We start from the raw sequence: 25,575 nt of genomic DNA on the forward strand, positions 1-25,575 counted from the left end.
AGTGTTGTTGTAGCCATGCTGATCCCAGGATATCAGAGACAAGGTGGGTGAGGTAATACCTTTTACTGGATCGCTTTCTGTTGATGAAAGAGACAGGGTTTCAAGTTTGTTATTATAATAACTGATATAATCATTATTATAGTTATTAGCAAGTGATTAGCTAACATAGGGCTGCATGGAGGATGCACTCTGAATCCAGATAGCTTGGAGTTTCAGATAAAGGGAATTCAAATAACTGGAACTGTTCTGTACACTACTTTTTCTGGTTTTGACTGCGATTCCTTCTTAGTGTCCTTTTCCCTCTGGCAAACACTAATCTCATTCCCTCTTACTCTTCACACACCCGTGCGTCTAAGAGCCCAAGCCATTCTGACTTTACATGCTTGACTTCCATGATTGTGTATCAGTCTTCTTGATATCATTCTCACATCTTCACCCCTAAGGTTTGTTAATTTGTGCTGACTCCACCGTTTTAGCAAAAACACAGTAACAGTACAGAGCCTACCCTAGACAGACAGACAGAGTGGCTAACAGTTTTTGTTTTAAAACATTCTATGACAAAGTGAAGAAACAGCAGGAAGAATAAATATTTATAACCCACAGAACACTTCTCATGGTGTTTTATGAAGGTAAATTGGTTGCTGGGTTTTAAATAGAGTACTTGACAGATGGGTTTTAAGTGTTTCTAGTAAAAGAACTCGCAATTTAATGGAATGGGGAAAGAGCAAGGGAATGTGGGAGCTGCCTGCAGAGACCTGATGCCTGAAGCACACTTGCTAAATGAGCCAACCAGGGACACCTGGCACAGGAAGACACCTCAAGCAGCTAGTTCCTTATAAAGGAACAGAATGCATAAGCTGCAAGGGAATCAGTTTGGGCAAAGCACCTATAGGCTGATAAGAGAGGTTCTGTGAAGGAAATTTTTCCTCATACTCCAGGCTTTGAGGTAAAAGCCATGCCCTCAGACAGATTTGGGGGGACTCTGAGTGATTATGGAAATTCCTTTTTGATTGTGTTTGCTTTCTGGAACTTTGTAAATAAAAAAAACAGACCCAAAGAAGGGCAGTGACTTAATGAGAAAAACTGTGGAGTTTCTTTAAGAAGCCCTGAAGATGGAAAACCAGGGATGGGAGATTGCAAAGGCAGCCTTGGCCATGAGGGAACAGATTGGTGGTGCCCACCCCATGACGGGCATATGAGTACCGTATATACTGGTTCATAAGCTGACTTTAAAAAAATCCTGCTGAACAGTCTTTAGCAGTGAAAGAAATCTATCAACTCTTCTCCAAGACCCTAGCACCAAATAGTCATGCAAGTCACATTTCTAATCTCAACGCTGTATAAAATAGCTATCTGCATGTACTTTCAAACTGGACATTTAGGCTATGTCTAGACTGCAAAGTTATATCTTTTTCCAGGTTTTTTTAAAAAGAGGCTTTTCTGAAATTTGGCCCATCTACACAGGGCCAAATTTCAGAAAAACCTTCTCGTTCAGAACATTCCTCATACAATGAGGACTACAGGGATAAGAACAGCTGTACTGGATCAGACCAAAGGTCCATCTAGCCCAGTATCCTGTCTGCCGACAGTGACCAGCACCAGCTGCCCCAGAGAGGGTGGACCGAAGACAACGATCAAGCGATTTGTCTCCTGCCATCCTTCTCCAGCCTCTGACAGAGGCCAGGGAAACCTCCATGAAATTATCTAGCTTCTCTTTAAACTCTGCTATAGTCCTAGCCTTCACAGCCTCCTCTGGCAAGGAGTTCCACAGGTTGACTACATGCTGTGTGAAGAAGAACTTTCTTTTATTAGCTTTTTCAGAAACTGTTCCTTGGTATCCCGGAAATGCTCAGTAGTGTAGACAGCCTCAGTCTTAGTTCATATTTTACATCTGGACTAATGCTAATTTTAATATTGTTCCACCAAACCCTAAACCCATGCTGACATTACAAACACTATTACTTCTACAGACAAAAATGGCAATAAAATCAAAATAATTTCATATTGGGTAAATCTGTTTATAAAAAAATCTAAATATTCATGGTTTATTAAATAATATTTCAATCCACCAGTTGCATGGCTGATTTTTGTATTAAAAATGCCTTCTAGAGCAATATGAACCTGGATTATTTATCTATAACAACTTTAGCATCAAAGAACCAGAGAGGAAAGAAAAACAAATCCATATAGGAGCTTGCATTCAAATTAGAATGTTATGCTGCACTCAAAGTCTGTTTTCTAAGAGCTGTATTTTCCAGCAGTGCAGCTTTCTTAACTCATTTTGGTAAAAGCTATCAAATATTATGACAGCTCTGTTCTTTGGAGCACTATCAAATTTGAAATTCTAAATATAGTGTCTGGCTTTGTTTTGGGGAAACTGTTAACTGCCCCAGTCTAGGGATATTTAAGGACAAGTCGACTATCCAATAAACAAATGCTTATTGACTAGTCAGTCTACTAGTTGATGCCCGCCCCCCTCGCTGCCTTTATCAGATAGAGGCAGCAAAGGGAGGAGGGGAACACGGGGTACTTCAAAGGGGCAGCGCTGCACAGCTGAGCCGGGGATCAGCTGTGCAGCGCTGCCCCTTCCCCGCCTCAGTGTTTGAAAGGGACAGCTACACACAGCTGAGTTGGGATCACCTGGGCGGCTGTCCCTTTGAACGCCAAGGTGGTGTTTAAAGGGGCAGCGCCACACAGCTGAGCCCACGATCAGCTGTGCGGCACTGCCACATGTGGAGCCCAGGGTCAGCTAGGGAGTCCGGGCTCCGTGCTGCGCCGCTGCTTTGAAATCCACAAGAGCCCTCACTGGGGACTCTTGCACATTTCAAAGCTGGCACATCGCGTGCAGCCCAGAGTCAGTGGGACTTCCCACTGGCCCCGGGCTGCATATGGAGTTCCACATTCCTCCTTTGAAATGGACAAGAGCCCCCGAGAAGAATGTGGAAGTGCCTATAGACTAGTCGATGGAAATTCCATTGACTACTCGACTAGTAAATTAACTGCTACTTAACATCCTTACCCCAGTCTATTATACATCATCTTTGGCAACATTGGATTACAGTGCTAGGCACTTAAAAAGCTGGGGAAAGGGAGGGGACATAAGAATCTATAGCTTCCTCTAAAACAATGGGTAAGAGTTTATGAAGCAAGAATTTATTTACGTTTCCTTGAATGGACAGAGTGATTTTTTAGAACAACTACATCTGTTATGCCATTTGTTACTGTTCCCTAATTAAAAGCAAGTGTACATTACCGTAAGAAAAATCCTGCAGAAATCTAACCAAAAGGTTTTGTTTCTCTGTTTTAAACCATCAACAGACAAACCTCTGTCAAGTCAACTAAGAGTTCCAGTTTCAGATTCTCAAAACTTTAAACCATTTGTTCACTTAAGAAGGACCGCACAAAAATCCAAATATTTTTTTAAATCTCGATTTAATTTTCACCAAACTAGTAACCAAAGTCTAGGCAGATAGTACACACAAACAAATCACAGTGTGTCAGTCTATAAACCTCGGTCTATAAACCTTTAATTGAAGTTTATATGAAACAATAAAATGCTGTACCATTCAGGTATACAGAAATATATAATTAAAAATCCTTCAACCTAAATAGGTAGATAATAGTTGTTGGATTATAAACTCCTTGCATTGATTAATATAATGAACTAATGAATCAAGTAGTTAACAAAAATGCAAATGTCTTCAAGGATTTTTATTGTGACCCCTTTGTCTCTTTCTAACATATATAACATGGCCAATCATAAATGAAACCATGATGGATGGAAATAATCTTTGCCCAAAGGAAGTTTCTGCCTAACTCCAATTAAGAACTGATTTATACCCTGAAGCATGAGGATTTATGTATGGATCTATATCCTTACACATTTTATTCTATCCAATTTAATCATGGATATTCCCATTATCAATACAAAGATCTATGTATTTTTTACCTCTACTAAGCTCTTATCTTAGTATCTAATGGCAAAGAGTTACACAGGTTATAGGTATACCTAAAGCTATTTCCTTCTATCAGTTTTAAATATGCTTCCTTTCAATTGTATTGACTGTCCCTCATTCTTCATTATTAGAATGTGTAAATAAGAAGTCCCCATTTCATTCATTTTCTATCGCCTCTCTAAACTGAACAGTCCTAATCTTTTCAGTCTCACACTGTATGAAAATCTTTCCATGCCTCTAGTTTTTGACACTTGTTACCTATCTATGTTTTCTAAATCTTCTGGCAATATGGTGATCAGATTGAACACAGCATTCTAGAGTGATGGTATAAAAGCAATTTATATAATGGCATTTTAACAGATTCAGAATTAGTTTCTATCCCATTTGTAACACATTGCAATATTTTCTTTGTTTTGGTCATCACTCTGCACTGACAGGAAGTTTTTATTCAGCTTTCCACAGAGATGCCCAAGTGACTATTGTTAATTGATAATCTAGCAGCGTGCATGAGTTGTTCAAAATTATTCCTTCCAAATAAGTGACAGAGAGACTTCAAACAAAACACTCCAAACAAAGTGCTCTTAGAGCTTTGCTGGCATTTCAAGCTGGAAGGAAAGAAAGAAGAGTCACAGAATACTTATGTAGTTCCTATCCAGTGGAGCAGATTCCTGGATAAATTCAGAAATAAACTGGGCAAACTGCAGGTGATCCGTTCTTCTGTCACCACAAAGTGTCACTATAATCAATCAGCATTACTACAGGGACACATGAGACAGTGAAGTCATCTGTCTAAATACCAGAGGTATAAATAAAATGGTGCACATTTTCAAGATGTTTTCAGGGTGGAATGTTGTGTCTTTGCCACAAAAATGGAAATAACATCTGATAATTATCTGAAGTAACAAATGAGGGCATACAATACATGTATAATGTGGGGCCAACATTTTCAAAATTGCCTAGGGATTTGGTGTTTAATGTGAGCTATCTTAAGGGGCCTGATTTTCAGGTCTTTTTGAAAAAAAAAAACCCACAATAAAAATCAAGCCCCTTTATGATGATATCTCAAGTAGGGCACCCAAAATTACTAAGAGCTTATGAAAACTATTCCCAGGATATTTAACAGTGAAATTCTTGGTCAGTAAATTTATCAATCATTAAATGAAATCGACAAACCAAGTCAGTTACCGACAGTTACACAAATGAGTTTTCCATTCAGTTGACTGGCACCATTATCATTGTTTGAAAAAAATCTGTCATATTTCATAGCATTTTCTACCACACATATGAGACGTAAGTCACTAGATACCAAAATGTAAAGAATCCCACCATAGGAGGTGATTTATTACATTTATTCACCTAATGAAAAAAAAGCCTTAACTTGTGTCTACTGTGTCAAAAGTTATGCAGACCGTACACAAGAGTAAAAGAAACACGAGGACCCTTCACAGATGACATGTTCTATTTATTCAACAGTGAGATTAACTTAAAGAGCAATATTTTTATATACAACAGACGCTTATTTATCTTGGTCTCATTGGGACCACGGCCAGCTCAAATAATCAAGGCTCAAGGGATAAATCAGAAATTGGGAAAACATGACACAGCAGCACCAGCTAGCAGGAAGAGAAGAGATCGCCCACTTGTGGAGTCCTGGTTCCTCAGTGAATAGAGAGCCAGTTAAAGGAAGGTCTGATAAACTGGGGTATATGGTGTGTGTATGTAAAAATCAAGTAGTCTTATAATGCAACATATTCAACAAATGAATCAAATCAACTGTCAAACTAAGCTTGTCATCTTAGGGTATGGCTACACTGCGGGGGCTGGGGGGTTCGAAAGAAGATATGAAAATCGCTCGCATTTGCATATCTCCTTCCAATTCTTTTCCCGGAAGAGGTTTTTCCGATATTTGGCCCATTCCATCTACATGGGGCCAAATGTTGGAAAAAAATCCTCTTTCGAAAGCTCCTGTAAACCTCATTCCTCGTAAAATGAGGTTTACAGGGGCTTTCGAAAGAGGGGATTTTTCTGACATTTGGCTCCGTGTAGATGGGCCAAATAGTGGAAAAACCTCTTCCAGGAAAAGAATCGGAAGAAGATACGCAAATGCAAGTGCGATTTCCATACCTTCTTTTGAAAAAATAACCACAGTGTAGCCATACCCATAGAAAGCAGATCATGTATATACATATTTGTTGTAGGGATGTTAAATGGCATTTAATCAGCTAATCAACTTGTCAATGGAATTTCCACTGACTCGTCAATTAGTTGATGGGGGGGTTATCTGCAGAGCTGCAGCGGGGTTAGCTCTGGCTCTTAATACATGTAAAAGCACAAGCACAGCTGATTCCCGCCCCCGGACTCCAGTCTCTGCCTCCCTTGTCCCCATCCCCCAGAGATGATGCAGAGGGGGCAGGACCGGCTTTTAAGCCGACTCCCCCCAGCACCAACTCTTGCTCCTCCCCCATGCTGCCTCTCTCTAATAGAGGCAGCAAGGGGGGAAGCAACTAGTTGAGTCACTAGTTGACTATCTGCCAAACATATGCTTATCAGACAGTCGACTAGTCTACCAGGAATTAGTAGCTGGGCCAGAGCTGTTGACCCTCAATGCCCCAGAAGCCTGCTATAGGACCAGATATGTGCAGAGAGGGAGATGAGAAGTAGCCCAAGGATACCTGATGTTAGTCTGGCTGAACCAAAGCCGCTGTCAGCGTGTTGCAGTGAGGATTCCCCTGACCCAGCAGCAGGCTGCACTGCTGCTGCTGCTGCTAGGGCCCTGGGCTGGGAAGCAGTGGAGCAGGTTGGTCTACATCCCCACACCACCCAACCCCTAGTAGCAGTCTCCCCCCTCTGCTACTCCAAGCCAACCACCTGCACTTGTCAGATCTCCGCCAGAATGAGGAGTCCTGATTGTTTATGTTTCCCAACTTAAACTACTGGTTGTCTGTCGTCCTGCCCTACATCAGGGCCTGGGCTGCTCTATGAACTAGGTATTTGCTGCCTCACACTGCACCAGGGCATGGACAACTTTACTAACTGCTTGTTTGTTGTCCTGCTCTGAACCTGAGCTGGGATCACTATTCTCTACGATGCAAAGGGGTTGCCAGTGGACATGGCTTCAAAGCTTGGATAAACCAAACAAACTCCTATCATAGCCAAGATTATCGAGCAATCTTGACTCACCAGCTGTTCCAATTACATACATTATTGAAATGGGCGATTTGAAAGAATAAATCTTCTCAAGTGAAAAAGAAATGAAGGACAGATAAAATAGAGCTCAAAGGAAGTCCAAGTGCATTAGAAAGTCAGGAGGCAATGAAGAGAAGGTAATAATGTATATTTGGAGGTACCTGTAGGTAAGCTTAAACAACTGAAACAAGAATGCTGGGGAGAAAAGACTCCTTCAGTTAAAACTAATATTATTTGGTAAACACAAGCTGGTTTTGGTTGATGCAACATTAATAGGAGCAACTCCAGAGTCAATAAAGACAGGTACCATGTATTTAATTAGGCTGCCAACGGTTATGTCAGTGAATGAGTCATTTTTAAAACTGAATTGACTAACACTGTTTTATTTATTCCTGTGTAAGAAACATTTCAACATCCCACACAGAGATTAGTTCATTTTCTGGGAACTATAATATAATCTGAAAACAAGAGATCAGCTCAATGACATTAATGGCTGGTGAGTTTAAAACAAATGAAAAAGGAAATACTTCCCACAGTGTACACATAGCCTATGTAAAGCAACAGTACAGGAGGTCATGAGGTGGAGATGAATTATTAAAAGAACTGAATAACTTACCATTAATGACATGTAGCTATTCATGCTAAGTAAGCATGGAAAAGTGTCTTGCTTCAAACCGTAAGCGTAGTATCTATAAAAGGAAGGAAGGCACTTTCTTCCTCTTTCCCTCTTCACACACTACACCAACATTTCCCAAACTATGGGCCGCGGCCTGGAAAAAAATACCGGGCCTCAGCGTGGCTGCCGGGAGGGAAGCAGGGCGGGGCGGGAGGGGGGAGGGAACCGGCCGCCAGGAAGCAGGGTTGGGGATAGTGGGGCTGTCCGGTGGAGATTGGGGCGGGCGGACGGCGGAAGCAGGGCTGGACAGGGAGTGGGGGAGGCTGGCTGGGGGAGATCGGTAGGAGGAGGATGAGAGAACCAGCTGCTGGAAGCAGGACTGGACAGGGGTAGCAAGGTTAGCCAGGGGAGATCGGGAGGAGAAGCGGGGAGGGAGGAGGGAGCGAATCGGCTGGCGGGAAGTGAGACTGACCCAGGCATACGAGTGAGTCTGGGCCCGGGGATTCCATTTTGGTCCCCCTCCCCATACCTTCCCTCGAGTAGTTGCGAACTGCTTGGCTGGTAGACACACTCGTGCAGCATGAACACATCTACCAGCCAGGCAGTTCGCAGCTATGGACTGATACACCTAATAATAATAAAACTTACCTAATTAGAAAAATACCGGACTTATAAAATGTCCGGTATTTTCTCAATTTGTTTCCCAGACAGAATCCTCAAATACCAGACTGTCCGGTACAAAACAGGACACCTGGCAACCTACTCCTCCTTGCACCCTCCCTCCTAGCCAGATATCCTACCCCCAATCTGCTCCTGCCTCCTGGAGTGCCCCAAGCCCTGGCCCAGGCTAGGCAGAGGATGCAGCCAGGTGAAACACGGAAAATTTATTCATTTTTCATTCTTTTTTTATATGTGTTTATATTTTTGGGCTGCAAAAAACAGTACTGAAAAAAAACGGGTTCCAACTAAAGTAAAAAGTTTGGGAAACCCTGCTCTAGCCAGCTTTCTATCCACCTTAAAGTCCATTTATCCAATCCATATTCCCTTAATTTGCTGGCAAGAATATTGTGGGTGACCGTATCAAAAGCTTTGCTATATCTGGCACTGTGGGCTTTGGGAGGACCAGAAACAACGTATTTGAATATTCATGGTTTGCTTAATGAATATGCAAATATGCAAATGAATGTTTCCAATCCTACAAAAGCTCGTGAATGGATTTACTGGTCCCCATGTCAAAAAGTTTGGGAAGCCCTGCACTACACTATTAAATCTTTGCATTTCCTCTGAAGTAATGGCCACTAGCAGAGACAGGATACTCAGATTTGATGAACAAGGGAGTCATTCGCTATGGCAATGATTCTATACTCATTAAACATCTGCAACTCTCACTTTCATATTGCCATCCTTGCCAACTATCCATACCACCACCTCCACTGCTTTTCAGAACATTGCATTACAACAAAGCCTTGGCATCAAACTGCCATATATATGTCTACCAGAGACTAGAAAGTTACCAAGTGGAAAAATGTAATAAGCACATGTGATAGTCGGTATCAGTTGTAAAGTAGAATATTAACTTCCAAGAGACTGACCTTGTAATTTTTCTGTATCAAGCTCTCAGCAAGAAGCAAAGCATACTCTTTCCTACTCTTTTTTGCTCTATAATTACTGCACAGAGACTTATCTTCTTTATTAAACAAACCTGAAATTTGACAATTGGATAAGCAACTAGACGCTTGGCATATTTTTTATTATATACTTATTTGTATCTCCTGACAAGTAATTCTTTATAAGTATTTATACAACTAAATGAAAATAAAGCAGCAATTCATATTACATAACAATTCAGGGAAGAGTTCTTTTTAAAAATATTTACCACAGAGGAATTGTTTGGGTTGTGTTTTTTACAGTATTTATATTTATCAAAGGCAGTCGATAAATATGTCAACCTTTTTATTGCCTAACATTTGACACTTCAGAATATTTACTATTTGAAAGAACAGAAAAGCTGTCTGCCTCAACATTCCTTGGGGTTTACAAAATGTTTATGCTTCTTGATTGAGGGTACGTCTACACAGCAATGTTACTTTGGAATAACTGACATTATTCCGGAATAACTACAAGCAGTTATTTTGACAAAGTCGAGCTGGAGGACTTCTTACTCCGACTCCTGTAACCCTCATTTTACAAGGAGTAAGGGAAGGCAGAGGAAGAGTGCTCTTTCTTGGATTTACTGCTGTGTAGAGAGCACCAAAAGCTGAAATAAGCTATTTCAACTTAAACTATGCAATTGACATAGCTCAAGTTGCGTATCTTATTTCAGCTTTAGCCCTGCTATGTAGACGTGCTCTAAGTGATTAAATAACCCACATTGTTCAAAGATTATAATAAATTATCGTAAGTTAATTAATGCTGCCACAAAACATCTATTTCTAGCTTGGAAACTGGCAAAATAAGAAAACAATCCCTTAAGAGTCTCTTATTTTCTGTGTTTTCAGAAATATGTAATCATGCAAAGTATAACTGCAGTAATATCCATAAAATATCCTTTGCCAGTTCAGATACTAGAAGTCTGCCAAAACTTAGAAGGCATAACCAAGACAACCCATATAACCAGAAACATAGTTATAAGGGAATGTCTGTTATTTAAATTAGTTACAGGGTCAGAGCATTGGTTCATATTATAAAGCTGAAAATAATGAGATTTTTAAGCCATAACTTTTTCACACTGTACAAGTAAGGAACAATAATCCTTTGAAAGCGCTCTCACCCTCTCCCCATGTGTGTGGGCTTGAATGTGCGTGTGCACGCACATGTGTGTGCTTCTTAGCCTCAGTGAGGTAAAATGTAAAAAAAAAAAACTGTTTATACTAAACAGAAAGCTAGTTTCTCAGAGGACATGGAAAAAAGAGGAAGGGGGTACACCACTTGATACTCCATCATGTGTAAGTTTAGTGAAATGCGTATATATTACTACAGGTTACTGTGGAAAAAGGAAGTCCCAGAGGAGATCTGAAGACAAAGGGAATGACTTAGAACAAAGAACAAAATATACTAATCCTTAACATGTTTTTAAAAGAAGTTGCACAGATTACAACAGTTTCTGACCAAACTATACTTATTCCACCAGGCCTGAGACATAGACACGCAGAGACTCTCCAAGGTAACCCTATAAGCTAATCTTTACATAAAAATCAGCTGTTCCTGAATACTTGATCCAGATTCACTCAGTGCAAATAAGATTTGTAAAACAGCACATTAACTTACTTGCTTTTCCCTACTTCTTTTCCAGAAGCACACCCCAACAATGCACTGAACATTACAAAGAAGAGAGAGTACTTTTTATGATGCAATCACCCTACGTCCCTTCTTAAGGTATGTGTACTGTACACAAGGAAGGTGTGTTTTTAAACATCACAAATAATGTTATACCAACACACTGTAAAATCATACATATGCAACAGAGGCTGTTGGAAAACTGGATATTTTTTCCATGGAAAAAAAATCTTTGTTTAAAAAAAAAAAAAAAAGCAAAGATTTGAGTCAAAAACTCTTTTCTCTTTCCAACAAAAATTTGAAAATTTGAGAAAAGTGGATACTTTCCATGAAAAATTTTGCTCAAATCAATGACCCAATTTTCTGTTGAAAAATTCTTGGCAGCGAACCTGCTGCCATGGCATCTTTGCCGAGCATGCTCCTGGGCGGCGGGGATAAATCCGGCGGGTGCTAGGATCCAGGGAGAAGGCCGGGCGCCGTGCACACCGATGCAGAACACCCGGAGCCAGCTGATAAAGCGGCCACGATTAGACCCGGGGGGGGGGGATCAACCCGCCAGACAGGTAGGGCTTCTGTGGGGTTGGGGGGCAGTTCTGCAGCTGCACGCCAGGTCCCAAAAGTGCATGGGCTTCTCTCCCCTCTGCCCCAACAGCCAGCAATACCTAAAACGCAGGTCCATCGTACCCTGGGGACTCTGTTCCCCTGCTGCCTTCCTGCGCGCAGGGGAGGGGGTGGGAGTCCGGGACTGCGCTGTCATGGGGAACGGAGGAACAAGGCGCGCACTGCCCAAGCGGTTGGAGTTGGTGCGGTCCGGGACTCCCCCTCCACCCCAAGCAGGAAGGCAGCAGGGGAATAAAGTCCCCGGCTCCAGCTGCTCGGTCAGTGCGCTGCCATGGGGAGCGGAGGGGCAAGGCGCGCGCTGCCTGAGCATTTGTTGCTGGCACGGTCTGGGAGTCTCACTTCCTCCATGCAGGAAGGCATCAGGTGTGCAATGGACCAGAGTTTCAGGTACCACACCACTGTTTGGGGGACAGGGGAGCAGCCCATGCACTTCCTGGGCCTTGGCGTGCAGCTGCAGGATCCCCAGGTTTTGGTCCCTGTCTCCTCTCCCCCACTCAGACCCCCACAACATCTCTTGGGGCTAACATCAAGCTTAAAGAAATATTTTCCTCAAACTGATGCCAGTAAAATGTAGATTAGGAACCTGTTTACTGTTTACACTGAAAATGAATAAATATTACAATTGAATGCATCAGAAGTGGATTGATTAATTGAACTTTCCTGTGACTCTGCCTTAAAAGAGAACTTTGATAAACTATCCTTGATTGATTTTTGGTTGAGCTGTAGAAATGAATATTCACATTTATCTGAGGAAAGCGGTCAAATTCTTAATGCCTTTCGTCACGACGTGTAAGTGTGAAACTAGTTTCTCGTCTATGGCTTTCTTCAAAAATAAATATAGAAATAGATTGAATGTCGAACCAGATTTGAGGACAACATTTTCTTCTTTTGCTCCTGACATAAAGTTGCTATGTGATGTAAAGCAAAATCACCCTTACCATTAGTTCTCCTTTTAGTTATTTAAAAGCTATAAAATGCACACATAATAAATGACATATTCAAATCATTCAATTATAAATAAACTTTACAACTGTTAAAATCCTACTGGTTAAATTGTAATTAAGATAACAATAAGTGAGGTACTTAAGTATTTTATATCAAGATTTATATTATTATGTACTATTATTATTGTGAATAAATAATAAACAGTGAAAACTTATTCATTTTTCATTTTTTTTTATATGCATTTATATTTTTGGGCTGCAAAAAAAGGTACTGAAAAAAACAGGTTCCAACTATATAAAGTTTGGGAAACCCTGGTCTAGCCAGCTTTCTATCCATCTTACAGCCCATTTATCCAATCCATATTCCATTAACTTGCTGGCAAGAATATTGAGGGAGACCGTATCAAAAGCTTTGCTAAAGTTGGCACTGTGGGCTTTGAGAGGACCAGAAACAATTCATTTGCATATTCATCATTTGCTTAATGAATATGCAAATAAATGTTACTGGTCCCCCAAAAGCTTGTGAATGGATTTACTGGTCCCCAGTATCAAAAAGATTGGGAACCCCTGGCTCAGGTGATCGAAGAACTGTTTATCTCAGGGTTCTTAGTTCATCTCGCGTAATTTCAGTTTGTCTATAAAGAATGAAATGGTGTGTCTGTCCTGTTCTTTGGGGACAATTGCAAGTGTCTACACAAAAGCCATATCACAGTTCATGACTCTGTACATTTTTTAAAAATAGAGAAGCCAAGATTTGCATGAGAAGGGAAACTGAGCTCCCTTCTCATCCTCCTAGAACAGCAGGTTAGCCGGAAGGCAGGTGGAAATTTACTTGGCTCCTGCACATCCTCTATTACATCTGAAAACAAAATATTTCTGTTTTCAGGATAAGGTTGCCACCCATCTGGTTTTCCAGGTTTTGTCTTGAGTCTCCAGATACCATTTTATAAGAGTTTTTTATATATATGGGGTAAGAGAGAGAGCAGGGGCAGGTTCTTCAGGAGAAGAGGCAGAGCAGAGGCGGGGCCTCAAGGGAAGAGGATTAGGGGTTATACCTCAGAGGTCCATTTACCAGCCATTAGAAAGGTGACAACACTATTTCAGAACTATCACTCTAACTCCTTAAACAATGATTAACAAAAATCATGAAATGATTATGACTGAATATTGAAACTCTAGATAAGATTTTTGTTAAATCCTTAGAAACAGTGAAAGTACACTGCATTAATTCACCCTCAGATCTTCCTGTACTTTATCTAGGGTGAGCATATTTCCCTATGTTGAATCCAGGACACATGGTAAAATTATTCATATTTAAGCAAGTTCAACAGCACTCAGAACTATGCAGTACAAATGTTCAAATTAACATCAAGTTGACCATGCTCCCATTAAAAGAAATACTGCATAATTGCGTTATTTTTATTTACCTTCTTGTCTTTGAGGCTTTCAGGTTCACACAGGGAGGGGAGAAACACACACCCTACTTGTCCACACACAGACTCCCCTACCCTTCTCTCACACTCTCCACTCACCATGCATGGCTGGACTTCCATGATGAATCCATCTTTCCTTGTACCTGGCGCTGCATCTTCTCGAAGCAACACAGGGAGGGGCAACCCAGGTTCACATGGCCTCCTTCCCAAATTTCTGCCAGGATTCACATCAGAATGGGGCCAGTGTGGGAGAGAAGGGATTGGAGTTGCTTCCAGCAGCGGGAGGTGGAGGGGGATGACCTGACCTATGTCTGTTCAGAGCACGTCTTTTCTCTCCCCACTGGCTGGAAACAGCCTGTCCCTTTCTGCCTGCACACTGTTAAAAAGCAGCTAACATCTCCAAGATGCTGCTGGCCACCAATATAACTCAGCTACTTCCTATCCCCTGGCTATAGCCTGGACAAGAAGGGTTAAGACTTAAGGATGCCTTGTGCACCAGGGACCAGGCAACCTAGTACATGGGATTCAGCCAACCTGGCCAGAGCGGTGGATCAGCAGGGAAGGGTACTTAAGGGATGGAGTAGCCTTGTGCTCACTGGGAGCAGGACTTAGGGCTGAGAGGGGGTTTGAAGGCTGTGGCGCCTGCAGGTTTGGGGCTTGAACAGGCTGGAAATCACATCCCCCCCCCCCCCACACACACACACCCAGGCAGAGCTTAGCTGAGGAGCAGAAAGGCTTCCCCATGCCCAGTGCTGTTTGGAGCTTCGGTACATGCAGAGCTTGGTTCCTCCTGGCCAGTATCCTAAGCCTGAGAGTCTCAGGCTCTCCCAGGATGCTGGCACAGCCAGAGGCAGTGGGAGAAGGAATAAGACTGCCAGCCAGTCTGTTGGTGAGCTGAAAGCTATTTCTCTACACAACACTGGGAGTGAGACGTGTTCTAATGGGGAAGAGCAGCAGAGTTGGAGGGAGTGAAGGGGCAAAGCAGGGAGAGGACAGGGGGGGGAAGAGCACATAAAGGGCTGATGACTGGGCAGCAGAGCCACTGCAGCTTGCAACTAGTGTTGGCCAGAAACGGAATGGGGGGGGGGGGAAGAGCCCTGCTGGCAAAGAGCCAGTACAAGGTGGGGGCTACACTGATGGACCAGCAGGAGAAGCGGACAGCCCTGGGCACTCTTCCCTCCCCAGCCTTGCACACCTCCTCCCATCATTAGTCACTGGACATCCCCCCCCCTAAAACACACACACACATTCACCATTGGTGGGTGGGTGAGCAACTGGCAAGCAGAGAACCAGGTAGAAGCAGGAACCACTAGTACTGATGGCGGGGACAGAAAATATAGGACAATTTGCCCATTTTTAAGAAAGAGTTGGGACACAGTCAGGGGTGCTTAAATATGCAACTATTCCTTTAAAAACATCTGGTCACCCCAGCAATATAGCTAAGTGTTAAGGTAATTTTTTAACATATTTTGGAAAGTTAAACCTTTATTGATTGACCATTCTACAAGTTCATGACAGCCTAGAATACAAGGATTCAATAATTCACCAGCCTTTGCAAGACCAGAGATTTATGATCACATATGAGGGCAATAATAATGTTGCCACTATAGACATACGTCTTTATAATATAAGACACGGGATAAAATATAACACCATCATATAGCAGATAATAAAACACAAGGTAAAACCTTTTTATTGATGCATATAGCCAAATCTTTAATTGAACAAAGTGCCATGTCCTCTCAAAAGATGAATTCATAGCCTTTGAATTATCCTCCAATGCAACACAATATTTTCCAGATTTAAATTACCTCCCTTGAGCATAAGGATAATCATATGTTTTATTACTGACACATTTTTCTGTAAACAGTAGAAACAACTCACATGATATGAGATATAGTCATTGCAAAAAGTACTTACAATAAAAATAGTGAAAAAATAAACAGATAATATAACCTACATTTAACTGACAGATAAAAATCTTCATCTTTTAATAAAGGTTGCTAATTAACATTGAAACTGAAAAATAAACATGCCAAGAAAAGTCACAGTTTAAAAAAAAACTGAACATTTAAATGTACTGAAAAGGTTTCCAGAGAAGTAAGATAAATATTCAGATATCTTCATTTACTGCTTAAATATGCATATAAAATATCCCACTAAATATCTGAAGAACAACCTTATGTCTGCCAACTATAAACCTGTTCAGACTAATGATGTAAGCGACTAGTCGACTAGTGACTCAACTAGTCGCTTCCCCGCCCCCCTTGCTGCTTCTATCAGAGAGAGGCAGCGGGGGCAGGGGAGGGGAAGGGAGAGTAGCGGGGAACTAGCAGCACTTCCACCTTTGAAATGCAGCGAGAGCAGGGCTCTAGCTACATTTCAAAAGCAGAAGCGCCACAGGGAGCAAAGGGTGAGCAGGGGGACTCAAGCAGTCCCCTGCTGGCCCCCTGTTCCTCCTGGTGCTTCCGCCTATGAAATGTAGCAAGAGCTGGCAGGGCTCTTGCTACAGTTCAAAGGTAGAGGCTCCCTTATCAATTATTTGAATGGTTGATCCTAATTCCATTGGCTATTTGATTAGTTGATTAATCTAAATTTAACATCCCAAGTTCAGCCTCAAATGACAGTAACAGGACACTGAGTCTTGAGGTGTATGCCTGCAGCCCAGGGCAGCCATTATTATGACACTTGGTTCTCCCCACCAGCCTGCAAGCTGGAGAAGAACATCTAAAGTGAGTGGGGGCCAGAAGCAGATGGCTGTAAGAACCACGAAGCCCCGGAGAGAAGGAACAAGACAAGACAGGAGCAGTGAAATTGCATTGACTCGCTTTGTTTTGAATCATTATAAATAAAGAAATCCCTGAGACACAAACTGGAGCTGTGCTACTGCTTGGAGTACAATTTCAGCTTTCCCAGATGCTTTATCAGCCCACCAGGTTCCAAGTTTGGACCCCCTCACACAATCTAATTACATAAAGGGCTTGGGAAAATGATTTACACAAATACCCTCTTTCTTTGTTGTCCTTATATATACCCATGTCTCTGTAAACTCCACTCCAAGTTATCTGATGAAGTGGGTTTTACCCACAAAAGCTTATGCCCTAATAAACCTGTTAGTCTCTAAGATGGCACAGGACTCCTCGTTATTTTTTTAGATACGGACTAACACAGCTATCTCTCTGGGTATGTCTACACTACCACCCTAGTTCGAACTAGGGTGGTAATGTAGGCAACCGGAGTTGCAAATGAAGCCCAGGATTTGAATTTCCCAGGCTTCATTTGCATAAAGCCGGGCGCCGCCATTTTTAAATGTTCGCTAGTGTGGACTCCGTGCCGTGCGGCTACACGCGGCATGGACTAGGTAGTTCGGACTAGGCTTCACGAGGAGTAACGGTACGTTTCACGAGGAGTAATGGTAGTTCGGAATAGGAATCCTAGTCCGAACTACCTAGTCCGTGCCACGTGTAGCCGCGGGGCACAGAGTCTGCACTAGCGGACATTTAAAAATGGCGGCGCCCAGCGAGATGCAAATGAAGCCCGGGAAATTCAAATCCGGGGCTTCATTTGCAACTCCGGTTGCCTACATTACCACCCTAGTTCAAACTAGGGTGGTAGTGTAGACATACCCTCCGATACTTAACTAGGCAGAGGTAAATGTGAAAGGCAAAAGAGATTCTACCAGTGATCTCCATGAACCACAGAAAGAAGAGCATCCTTAGGCTGTGTGGCTGTGTCTAGACTACACCTCTCTGTCGACAGAGAGATGCAAATTAGGCACGTCGAAATTGCTAATGAAGCGGGATTTAAATATCCTGCCCTTCATTAGCATAAACATGGCCGCCTCTTCTTTTTTTTTAATGGAGCTTTTTCGCAAAAAACATCAGTCTAGACGCGGATCTGTTGAAAAATAAACCCTTTAGCGAAAGATCCTGTATTCCTCAAAAAATGAGGTTTACAGGATCTTTTGAAAAAGGATTTATTTTTCGACAGTTCCGCGTCTAGACTGCCGTTTTTTTCAAAAAAACGCCATTTTGAAAAAAAGCAGCAGCCATGTTTATGCTAATGAAGTGCAGGATATTTAAATCCCTGCTTCATTAGCAATTTCGACGTGCCTAATCTGCATCTCTCTGTCGATAGAGAGGGGTAGTCTAAACACAGCCTTAGGCACATCACAGGGTGAATGCTGGAATTTATGCCAGGTTGCTATCCTGCATGCAGCAGGCTTGAATTTTAAAAGATGACTCCTGGAAATCCACCAGGGACTTGGCTAGTGTCAGACAATTTTAATGGGAGGGTATCTAGCTATTACAGTGATTGGTGGTAGTATAAAACCTTAAGACAGACGTCTGTAAATCTGAAGCTCTTCTTTCTAGCACCAAAGCTGTTGAAAGATCAGAATCTTGGTTTCTTTACCCCTATCCAGAGCTTCCAGGTTTCTGCAAGGGGCAGGGACACATCTATGGATACATCTATTCTATACTGCAATAAAACATACACTGTCCTGAGCCCACTTCAATTGACTCAGACTCATGGATCTCAGGCTAAGGGGCTTAAAATTGCAGCATAGACATTCAGGTTCATGCTGGCTGGTACCTGGACTCTGAGACCTCTCTGAAAACACCATCACAGGGTTTCAGCACTCAGACTCCACCCTGAGCCCAAACAGCTACACTGATATATTTAGCCTACAGCCGAAGAGCAGTGAGCCCAACTGACCTGAGCAAGCCTAAGCCATGCCACAGGTATGTTACTGCAGTGTAAACATACCCTATTCCTCAGCTTCTCCCATAGCTCCCAGCTGCTGGGATGTGGAACAAGTCTTCACTACCTTACTCTTTTCCTACCACCTCCATTTTGTGTTTTTCTTTCCCTGTTATTAACTCCAAAACCTGCCATTGCTGTTTTCCTAATAAACAAAGCTACATGAAACTGACTGGAGTCTTACATCCATCAGTCTTGCCCACGGGATAATGAACAGTACCAATGTAAGTGACTGGTCTCTAATTACTCTCATTATGTTGCTGCTTGGCAAATTTATGAACAGCAATAGAGGCACCAGAGCTATTTGTCAGCAGACTCTGAAGGACAGCACAGCACTGAATCATATTCATATAATATCTGGATGGCCAGCTTCACAAATATAGTTTCAAGTTTCAATATTGTGGGGAATAGGTTAGACCCCACCACTTATCAGGAAAAGCTTCCTATTCATCATTACCCAGTAGTTTTTCAAAACATAACAATATGGCTCTTGAATGGGAGCTACACACCCTCCAAACCACCACTTACCACTCTTGCAATTCCCTTCTTCTTCTTCTTCTTCTTCTTATTATTATTAACACAAATATTTTGCCTCTCACTTTCCACAAACAAATCACTACTCGAACTTCCCACTTCACATCACACTCTCCATATCTGATGCAGTAATACCATGATTCTCCCTTCACTAGTACTACCATAACTCCAAACTATCTACACCACCCACTCTCTAAATCGATCCTTTCAGTTTCATTATCTTTCCTTCTCATTCTCCCAGTACAGAGCAGACACCGCACTCTCCAGATGGACAATGCATCCACATTTATGCAGACATTTGTACATGCATAGAGCGTAGATCACAAATCACTCCAACTGTTAATCTCCGTTAATCCATTAACTAAATAGTCTCTATATTTAGAAATAATTCTGTGAGGAAAATTGATATTTTGGTAAGTTTCCAAGTTTAGTCAAGCCCTTGTTTACCAAGGAAGAGAGAGAGAAATCAATATATCTGAAGAATATTATGGTTTTCATATGAGTCAGTCACCACACAATTTTCTAAATTAACACATTGGTTATGAAGCATCTAGGGTTGGCCTCTTTCACTCTTCTGTGTGCACCTGGTTATTCCACTCACCAACGCTACTGGCTGTGAATGCTGTGTGCATAAAGATAAGGGGGTGACAGATTGGTAGTACCCAGCGAGTAAAAATTACATAGAAAGTTTGAAGGCCATGATAACTAATTGTGCATATAATTTCACATCAACTGGCTGCCTATTTCTAGAGAAAAGATAGCATTTATGTCCAATTCCATGCCTATTGTAACTATGGAGGCCTACACAAATGGAGCTACCACAAACCTTAAATATTTACCTTAACTATTACAATTATAAATTCCAATAGTTTAACTAAGCACTATATCTTGACTATTATTGGGATTATTCCCATGGATAAAATTACTTCCCCATGTGTTTGTTTAGAGCCATGGTGTCCAACACACTAGTCACTAGCCACATGTGGCTATTTGGCCAGTTGAGTGTGGCTAGCTGGCTTAAACAATGTGGCTACTTGGCCAACTGAGTGTGGCTAGTTCACTATAGCAGTAGCCACTATAGTGCTTCAGAACTGATTGGACACCACAGGTTAAGAGGGTCAAGATCAAAGACAACAATTATTGTAATAGCTTAATTACAATGCAATTTCTCCATATAGAGTGCATGCACAAGATAAATCTTGAAAATTAGATGCTAAGTTTGAATGAGTGATAACAAAGCCATTTTTTAAAGTACAGGAACTCAAACATTAAGTAATGGCCAAAATCCTGACTACCCTTGCACCAAATGAGGTGTCCTGACTCCAGTTTTTCCACCAGACTTTTCAAACAAACCCTCCTTTGCCTTTAGGAGAAAAGAGGCAGTTTTCAGATCCAAACCGTTTTTTTCTATCCAAAGATACAGGAGGAGCTAAAAATAGCACTTACAGTGCAAACTGGTTGCTCTATAAGACTTTCTTCTACATAGAGAAATGGGAAGATATATCTAACAGTTACCAAGGAAACAGCAAAGTTAAGTCCTATGTACACTATTAAGTAGTTTAATAACCAGAAAATAAGAGTGAAAAAGTAGCTCCACATAGAACTGATTTATTGCAAAGCACAGCATTAACTCAGTTCAGTATCTGAACTTACAGTCCTTTTATCAACTGCTGCTGGGTTTGAGCTTTGTCATTCAGTTGAAGAAAGAACTTTGGTTTGCTTGAAGAGAGAGTATTATGCTGGAGAGCTTTGTTCAGGTAATGACAATAGGGACAGTGTTAGTCGACTACAGGTAGGAGTTAGGGATGAAAGAGTTATCTGAGGGTAAACTGACCCTTAAAAGGTAGAAGAATCATTCCTAGTGTATTGATTAAATGACGCTTCTGTGCAGTATCTTTAACACAGGCCACCTTCGCTATAGCAGACTGAGCAGTTGCCTAAGGGCAAAACGATTTTGATGAGTGAAAGATGTCCAGGTTCCCTCTAGAAGTGGTGGCAGATGATGCTGACAGGAGCTGACCTGGGGGGAACAGTTAACATCAGGGCTCTGAGGAGCAGAAAGTGTCCCCCAGCTGGGCTGCCAAGGAACCACTCCTGCCTACCCCAACTGCAGATAAGCAAACAGCCAGAGCTTAGACACTCAGTGGCACAAGCTGCTTGATTCCATGTCAACACCCAGCTTGTACCTGCTGCTCTGCGCCTGGCCCCCACAGGCCACGCTGCCCAGGCAGCGCTGATTTCCGCCTCAGCCAGAACCACTATTTCAACACCACCATGTCCATGTCTAGAGGTGCTATCATCTTATAATATGTGAGCCTATAATAATGTAGAGGTCATATGGAAAGATGCAGGAGGGGCAGACAGACTAAGGAGTGCACAGGTTTCTGGGGGGCATGTGGGCTGGGGTTGGAGGGGGATGGGCTGGTATGGGGGGCCAAGCAGGGAACTGGCAATGCAGAAACCAAGGTGCAGGGCCAGGCTGCAGAGAACTTCACTCTTTCCAGTGGGAAGGAGCCCACTATGCAAGTGAGATTAGCGCCCCCTGCCCATGTGGTTGGCTTCATTTCTGGGGGAGCATGCTGCTCGTTAACTGGAGCCTTATCGGCTGTGCACCCCTGCTGGTGCCTGGATCCCACTCTGGTTGAGTGGCTCATTGTTCAGGAGTACTGAGCTGGAGAACTGCTCCTTTCTTGAGCCCTTGGGAGCAGGTGCAAACCCACCCACAAAGAGCCATTGGGAAGCGCCTGGCTCAGTCCACCAACATTTCCCATCCCACAGGGGCCAACAACAGGGTGCAGTGGCCTCAGAAGCCCCAGGCTGGAGTCTGCCATGTAAACCTTTTGACCCAGATGCTCAAGATTCAGAGACTGGAGTGGCAAGCACTGGGGAGATGCTGGGGAGGAGGGTTCTAAGCAGTGCGTGTGCACACTTAAGTTTTGCATAGGAAGCAGACTATCTTGAGCTGTGTCTGATCCTTAACCAGTGTCCCCTCTTTCCATTTCATGTGAACTCAAACGTAACACTAGCTGCAAGAAAGGGTTTGTTAACCTTGGGTCCTGAACAAAGAAGTGAAATAATAAAATATATCTTGAAACAACAACAAAAATCACATGCCATATTATCTACTCCTTGGGGTAATGTCAATACCAAAACAAAACAAAAAAAAACCACAACCCTATAATTTTCCACAGTTGTTACCACTGACGCAGTGCCCCCATTGACAGAAATAGTGGGAGTGGGTGGTGTAGACAAGGTTTAGGAGACAATCAGTGTTTTAACCCTCAGGCCAGATAAATCTGTTCTGAGCAAAGTTAGATGGTGATGTATTTAGAATGGTAGCAGGTGTTCTACACTAGCACCCCTAGAAATAAAATTTCGATCAACAGTACTGTAGTAAATTTTAGAGCAAAGGCCTTGCATAAACACAGATTATAACATCAAACACTTGTGGGATTTTGCAACTTCAGTCCACCCACTGCTTGCTATAGAAATCATTTTACAAAATTTTATAGAACAATCATTTTGACAACTATTCCATGTGCACACCACAGAAATATTATCTTTTTCATGTCTCTTCCCTCCTCCAATGGCATTCCACTTCAGTGAATGCTTCAGAAATGGCAAGGCCAGTGCTAACCACTAAACCACGAGAATTCAAAACACTCCTAAGGTACTCTGATCAAAGCTAAATCTTTTAGGAAGATTATCTGCACCAAAATCAGGAAAATCCTGCAACTAATGTACTTTTTATACTCTATCTTTGAGAAAGAATTTGGTTTCCCATAACTCTTTTCTCAGTAAGACTATACATTATTTCTCAGTAATACAGCCCATTATAACCATGGGAAAAACATTTTCAATGGGGGGCAACTCATCTCTGTAGCCTTGGGCAGAAGGATTACCTATCGGCAGTTCCTTCCATACCTACAGGCCAACTTTTAGTTGACAGTGTGAGAAAAATGTTCTGATTTTCTGGAAGGAAAAATATTTAAAAACAGACACCAGATGTGTACACATCTTATAAGAAAAGGGCAGGGGGAAACGCAATCATTTATTCCCTTGCTGGCACTTATGTGATGACACAGGGCAGCACTTCCATTCTGATTATAATTTCACAGCTTCTCTTTTAAAAACACCCCTATTGTGTCTGACATGTTGTACAGCATGAGAGTAGCTAACACTATGCAAGACTCGCAATAAACAGAGCACCATACTTCACAGCACAAAAGTGAAGAAGTCTTAAATAGGCTGCGTTTTGTCACTGTATGTGTGTGTTATTATAAATATGGCTCTGTCCAACCGAGCCGAAGTTCTTCCATCACGACCAAGTCGACCTCTTTTTACATCTAATTCGCCTGGCAGCTATTTGCCACCTGAAAGGAAACTGAGGCAGGGCCCCGCCGGATTCACATTTTTCAAACAGCTGGAAACGCGGGTCGCCAGTTAACAACAAACACCACAACCCCCCGCCCCAGCTTTATCTTAGCAGCAGCAGCCGCCTTGGGACACATTTTTTTTTACATGATCCCACAGCCGGTGCCAGGGGTGGCCCCATAAGGCATCGCCAGCGCAACCCCAGGACCTCAGCACCAGGGCCAGATAAGAGGAAAGCTGCAGCTCTGGCGGCCGGGTTTGCCAGCGCCCCCGAGCAGGCTCTGCCCCCCCACCTCCCGCCCCCGGTGTATGCCCCTCGCCCCTGGAGTCAGCAGCAAGGGGCCAGCCCCGCAGCGGGGCGCGCACAAGGGCTGGCTGCTAAGGGAAGGGAGCAGCACCTACCCCGAGAGCTTTGCAAGCTTCACAAAGCTGAACACATCCATCCATGCAGGCAGCGAGCTGTGCCCTGCGCTCGCTCACTCACTCCCGCGGCAGCCGCCCCATGCCGGGGAGAAGGTGGTGCCCGAGTCTCCAGCAGCAGCAGCAGCAGCAGCAGCAGCCCTGGCGGAGGACGGACCTGGCGGCAGAAGCTGCTACCCCCCTGCGGCCGGGAGCGGGGCGTGCAGCAGCAGCATCTCGCAGCAGCGTGGAGCGGCGGGCAGAGCGCGCCCGGGGAAACTCAGGGCAGCAGAAGGGGCCGAGCGGCTGGGGAGGAGACGCTCCCGCCACAGGCCCGCGCCGGGAGGCGGCGACGCTCCGGAGCCCGCCGGTGCTTGCAGTGCCCCAGCGCGAGGGGGAGGGGAGCGGCGCTGCCGGTGTCTCCCCCTCCCGCGGGGGCGCAGCCGGAGACGCGAGCGCCGCACGCTGGCTCCCTCCGCAGCCGCCTGCTCCGCCCCACCGCGGGCTGCTAGCGCCACCGAGCCCGGGGCAGGCGCCCGAAGCCCGCGTGGAGGCACTGGGAGACCCCTTCCCCCCAGCCTGGGGAGCACAGAGCTGCAGGGGGGGGAGAGATGAGGGAGGAGAGACCCCCCCCCCCCAGTCTAGGGAGCATATAGCTGTATGGGGGGGAGGGGAGATGAGGGAAGAGAGACCCCCCCCACTGGGAGCACATAGCTACATGGAGGGAGGGGGGGATGAGGGAGGAGAGACCCCCCCAGTCTAGGGAGCACAGAGCTACATGGAGGGAGGAGACACCCCCCCCCAGTCTGGGGAGCATATAGCTGTATGGGGGGGGAGGGGAGATGAGGGAAGAGAGACCCCCCCCCCCACTGGGAGCACATAGCTACATGGAGGGGGGGGGGGATGAGGGAGGAGAGACCCTCCCCCTAGCCTAGGGAGCACAGAGCTACATGGAGGGAGAGAAGATGAGGAAGGAGACCCCCCCCCCCCAGTCTGGAGAGCATATAGCTGTATGGGGGGGGGAGATGAGGGAGGAGAGACCCCCCCCCAGTCTGGGGAGCACATAGCTTTATGGAGGGGGGGGGAGATGAGGGAGGAGAGACACACACCCAGCATGGGGAGCCCTTACTTATTGGGGAGAGGCGCAGTTGTGCATACACTGTAGGAGAAAAACCTTCAGTGGAAGGAGCCCATTCCCTGAGGAATGAGGGGTGAGGCAGGGAGAAGAGGAGGAGCCCAGCTCAGAATCCAGGAGACAGGCAGGAGAAAAGTGGGAGACATGCTACCCCCCAATACACAAAACTCCTGCCTCTCCAAAGGACTCCTGCTCACCAGTCGCCCCTCTCCCACAGTATTGACCTTTCTCCCTTTGTGGTAGGGGACAGACCTGGCGGCCTTCTTGGCCATCACATGAAGCGCTAAGCATAGAATATACGCTGGGTTTGGTGGACTGTTGACGCAGTCTGGAATCAGAA

The 25,575-nt window shown here is 43.9% G+C and overlaps 1 protein-coding gene across 1 annotated transcript in view; it reads right to left on the reverse strand.

Annotated features, from left to right (window-relative positions):
- Nucleotides 1–24,583, reverse strand: part of FRMPD4 (FERM and PDZ domain containing 4) — a 438,211-nt gene extending 413,628 nt beyond the window's left edge. The window contains exon 1 of the mRNA XM_075914867.1: nt 24,104–24,583. Coding sequence (XP_075770982.1) covers nt 24,104–24,144 — 41 coding nt within the window. The 5' untranslated portion in view covers nt 24,145–24,583. The remainder of the gene's footprint in view (nt 1–24,103) is intronic.
- Nucleotides 24,584–25,575: the final 992 nt, after the last annotated feature.

Source organism: Pelodiscus sinensis, chromosome 1 (genome assembly GCF_049634645.1).
Source record: "Pelodiscus sinensis isolate JC-2024 chromosome 1, ASM4963464v1, whole genome shotgun sequence".
In the NCBI taxonomy this organism is placed as follows: domain Eukaryota; kingdom Metazoa; phylum Chordata; order Testudines; family Trionychidae; genus Pelodiscus; species Pelodiscus sinensis.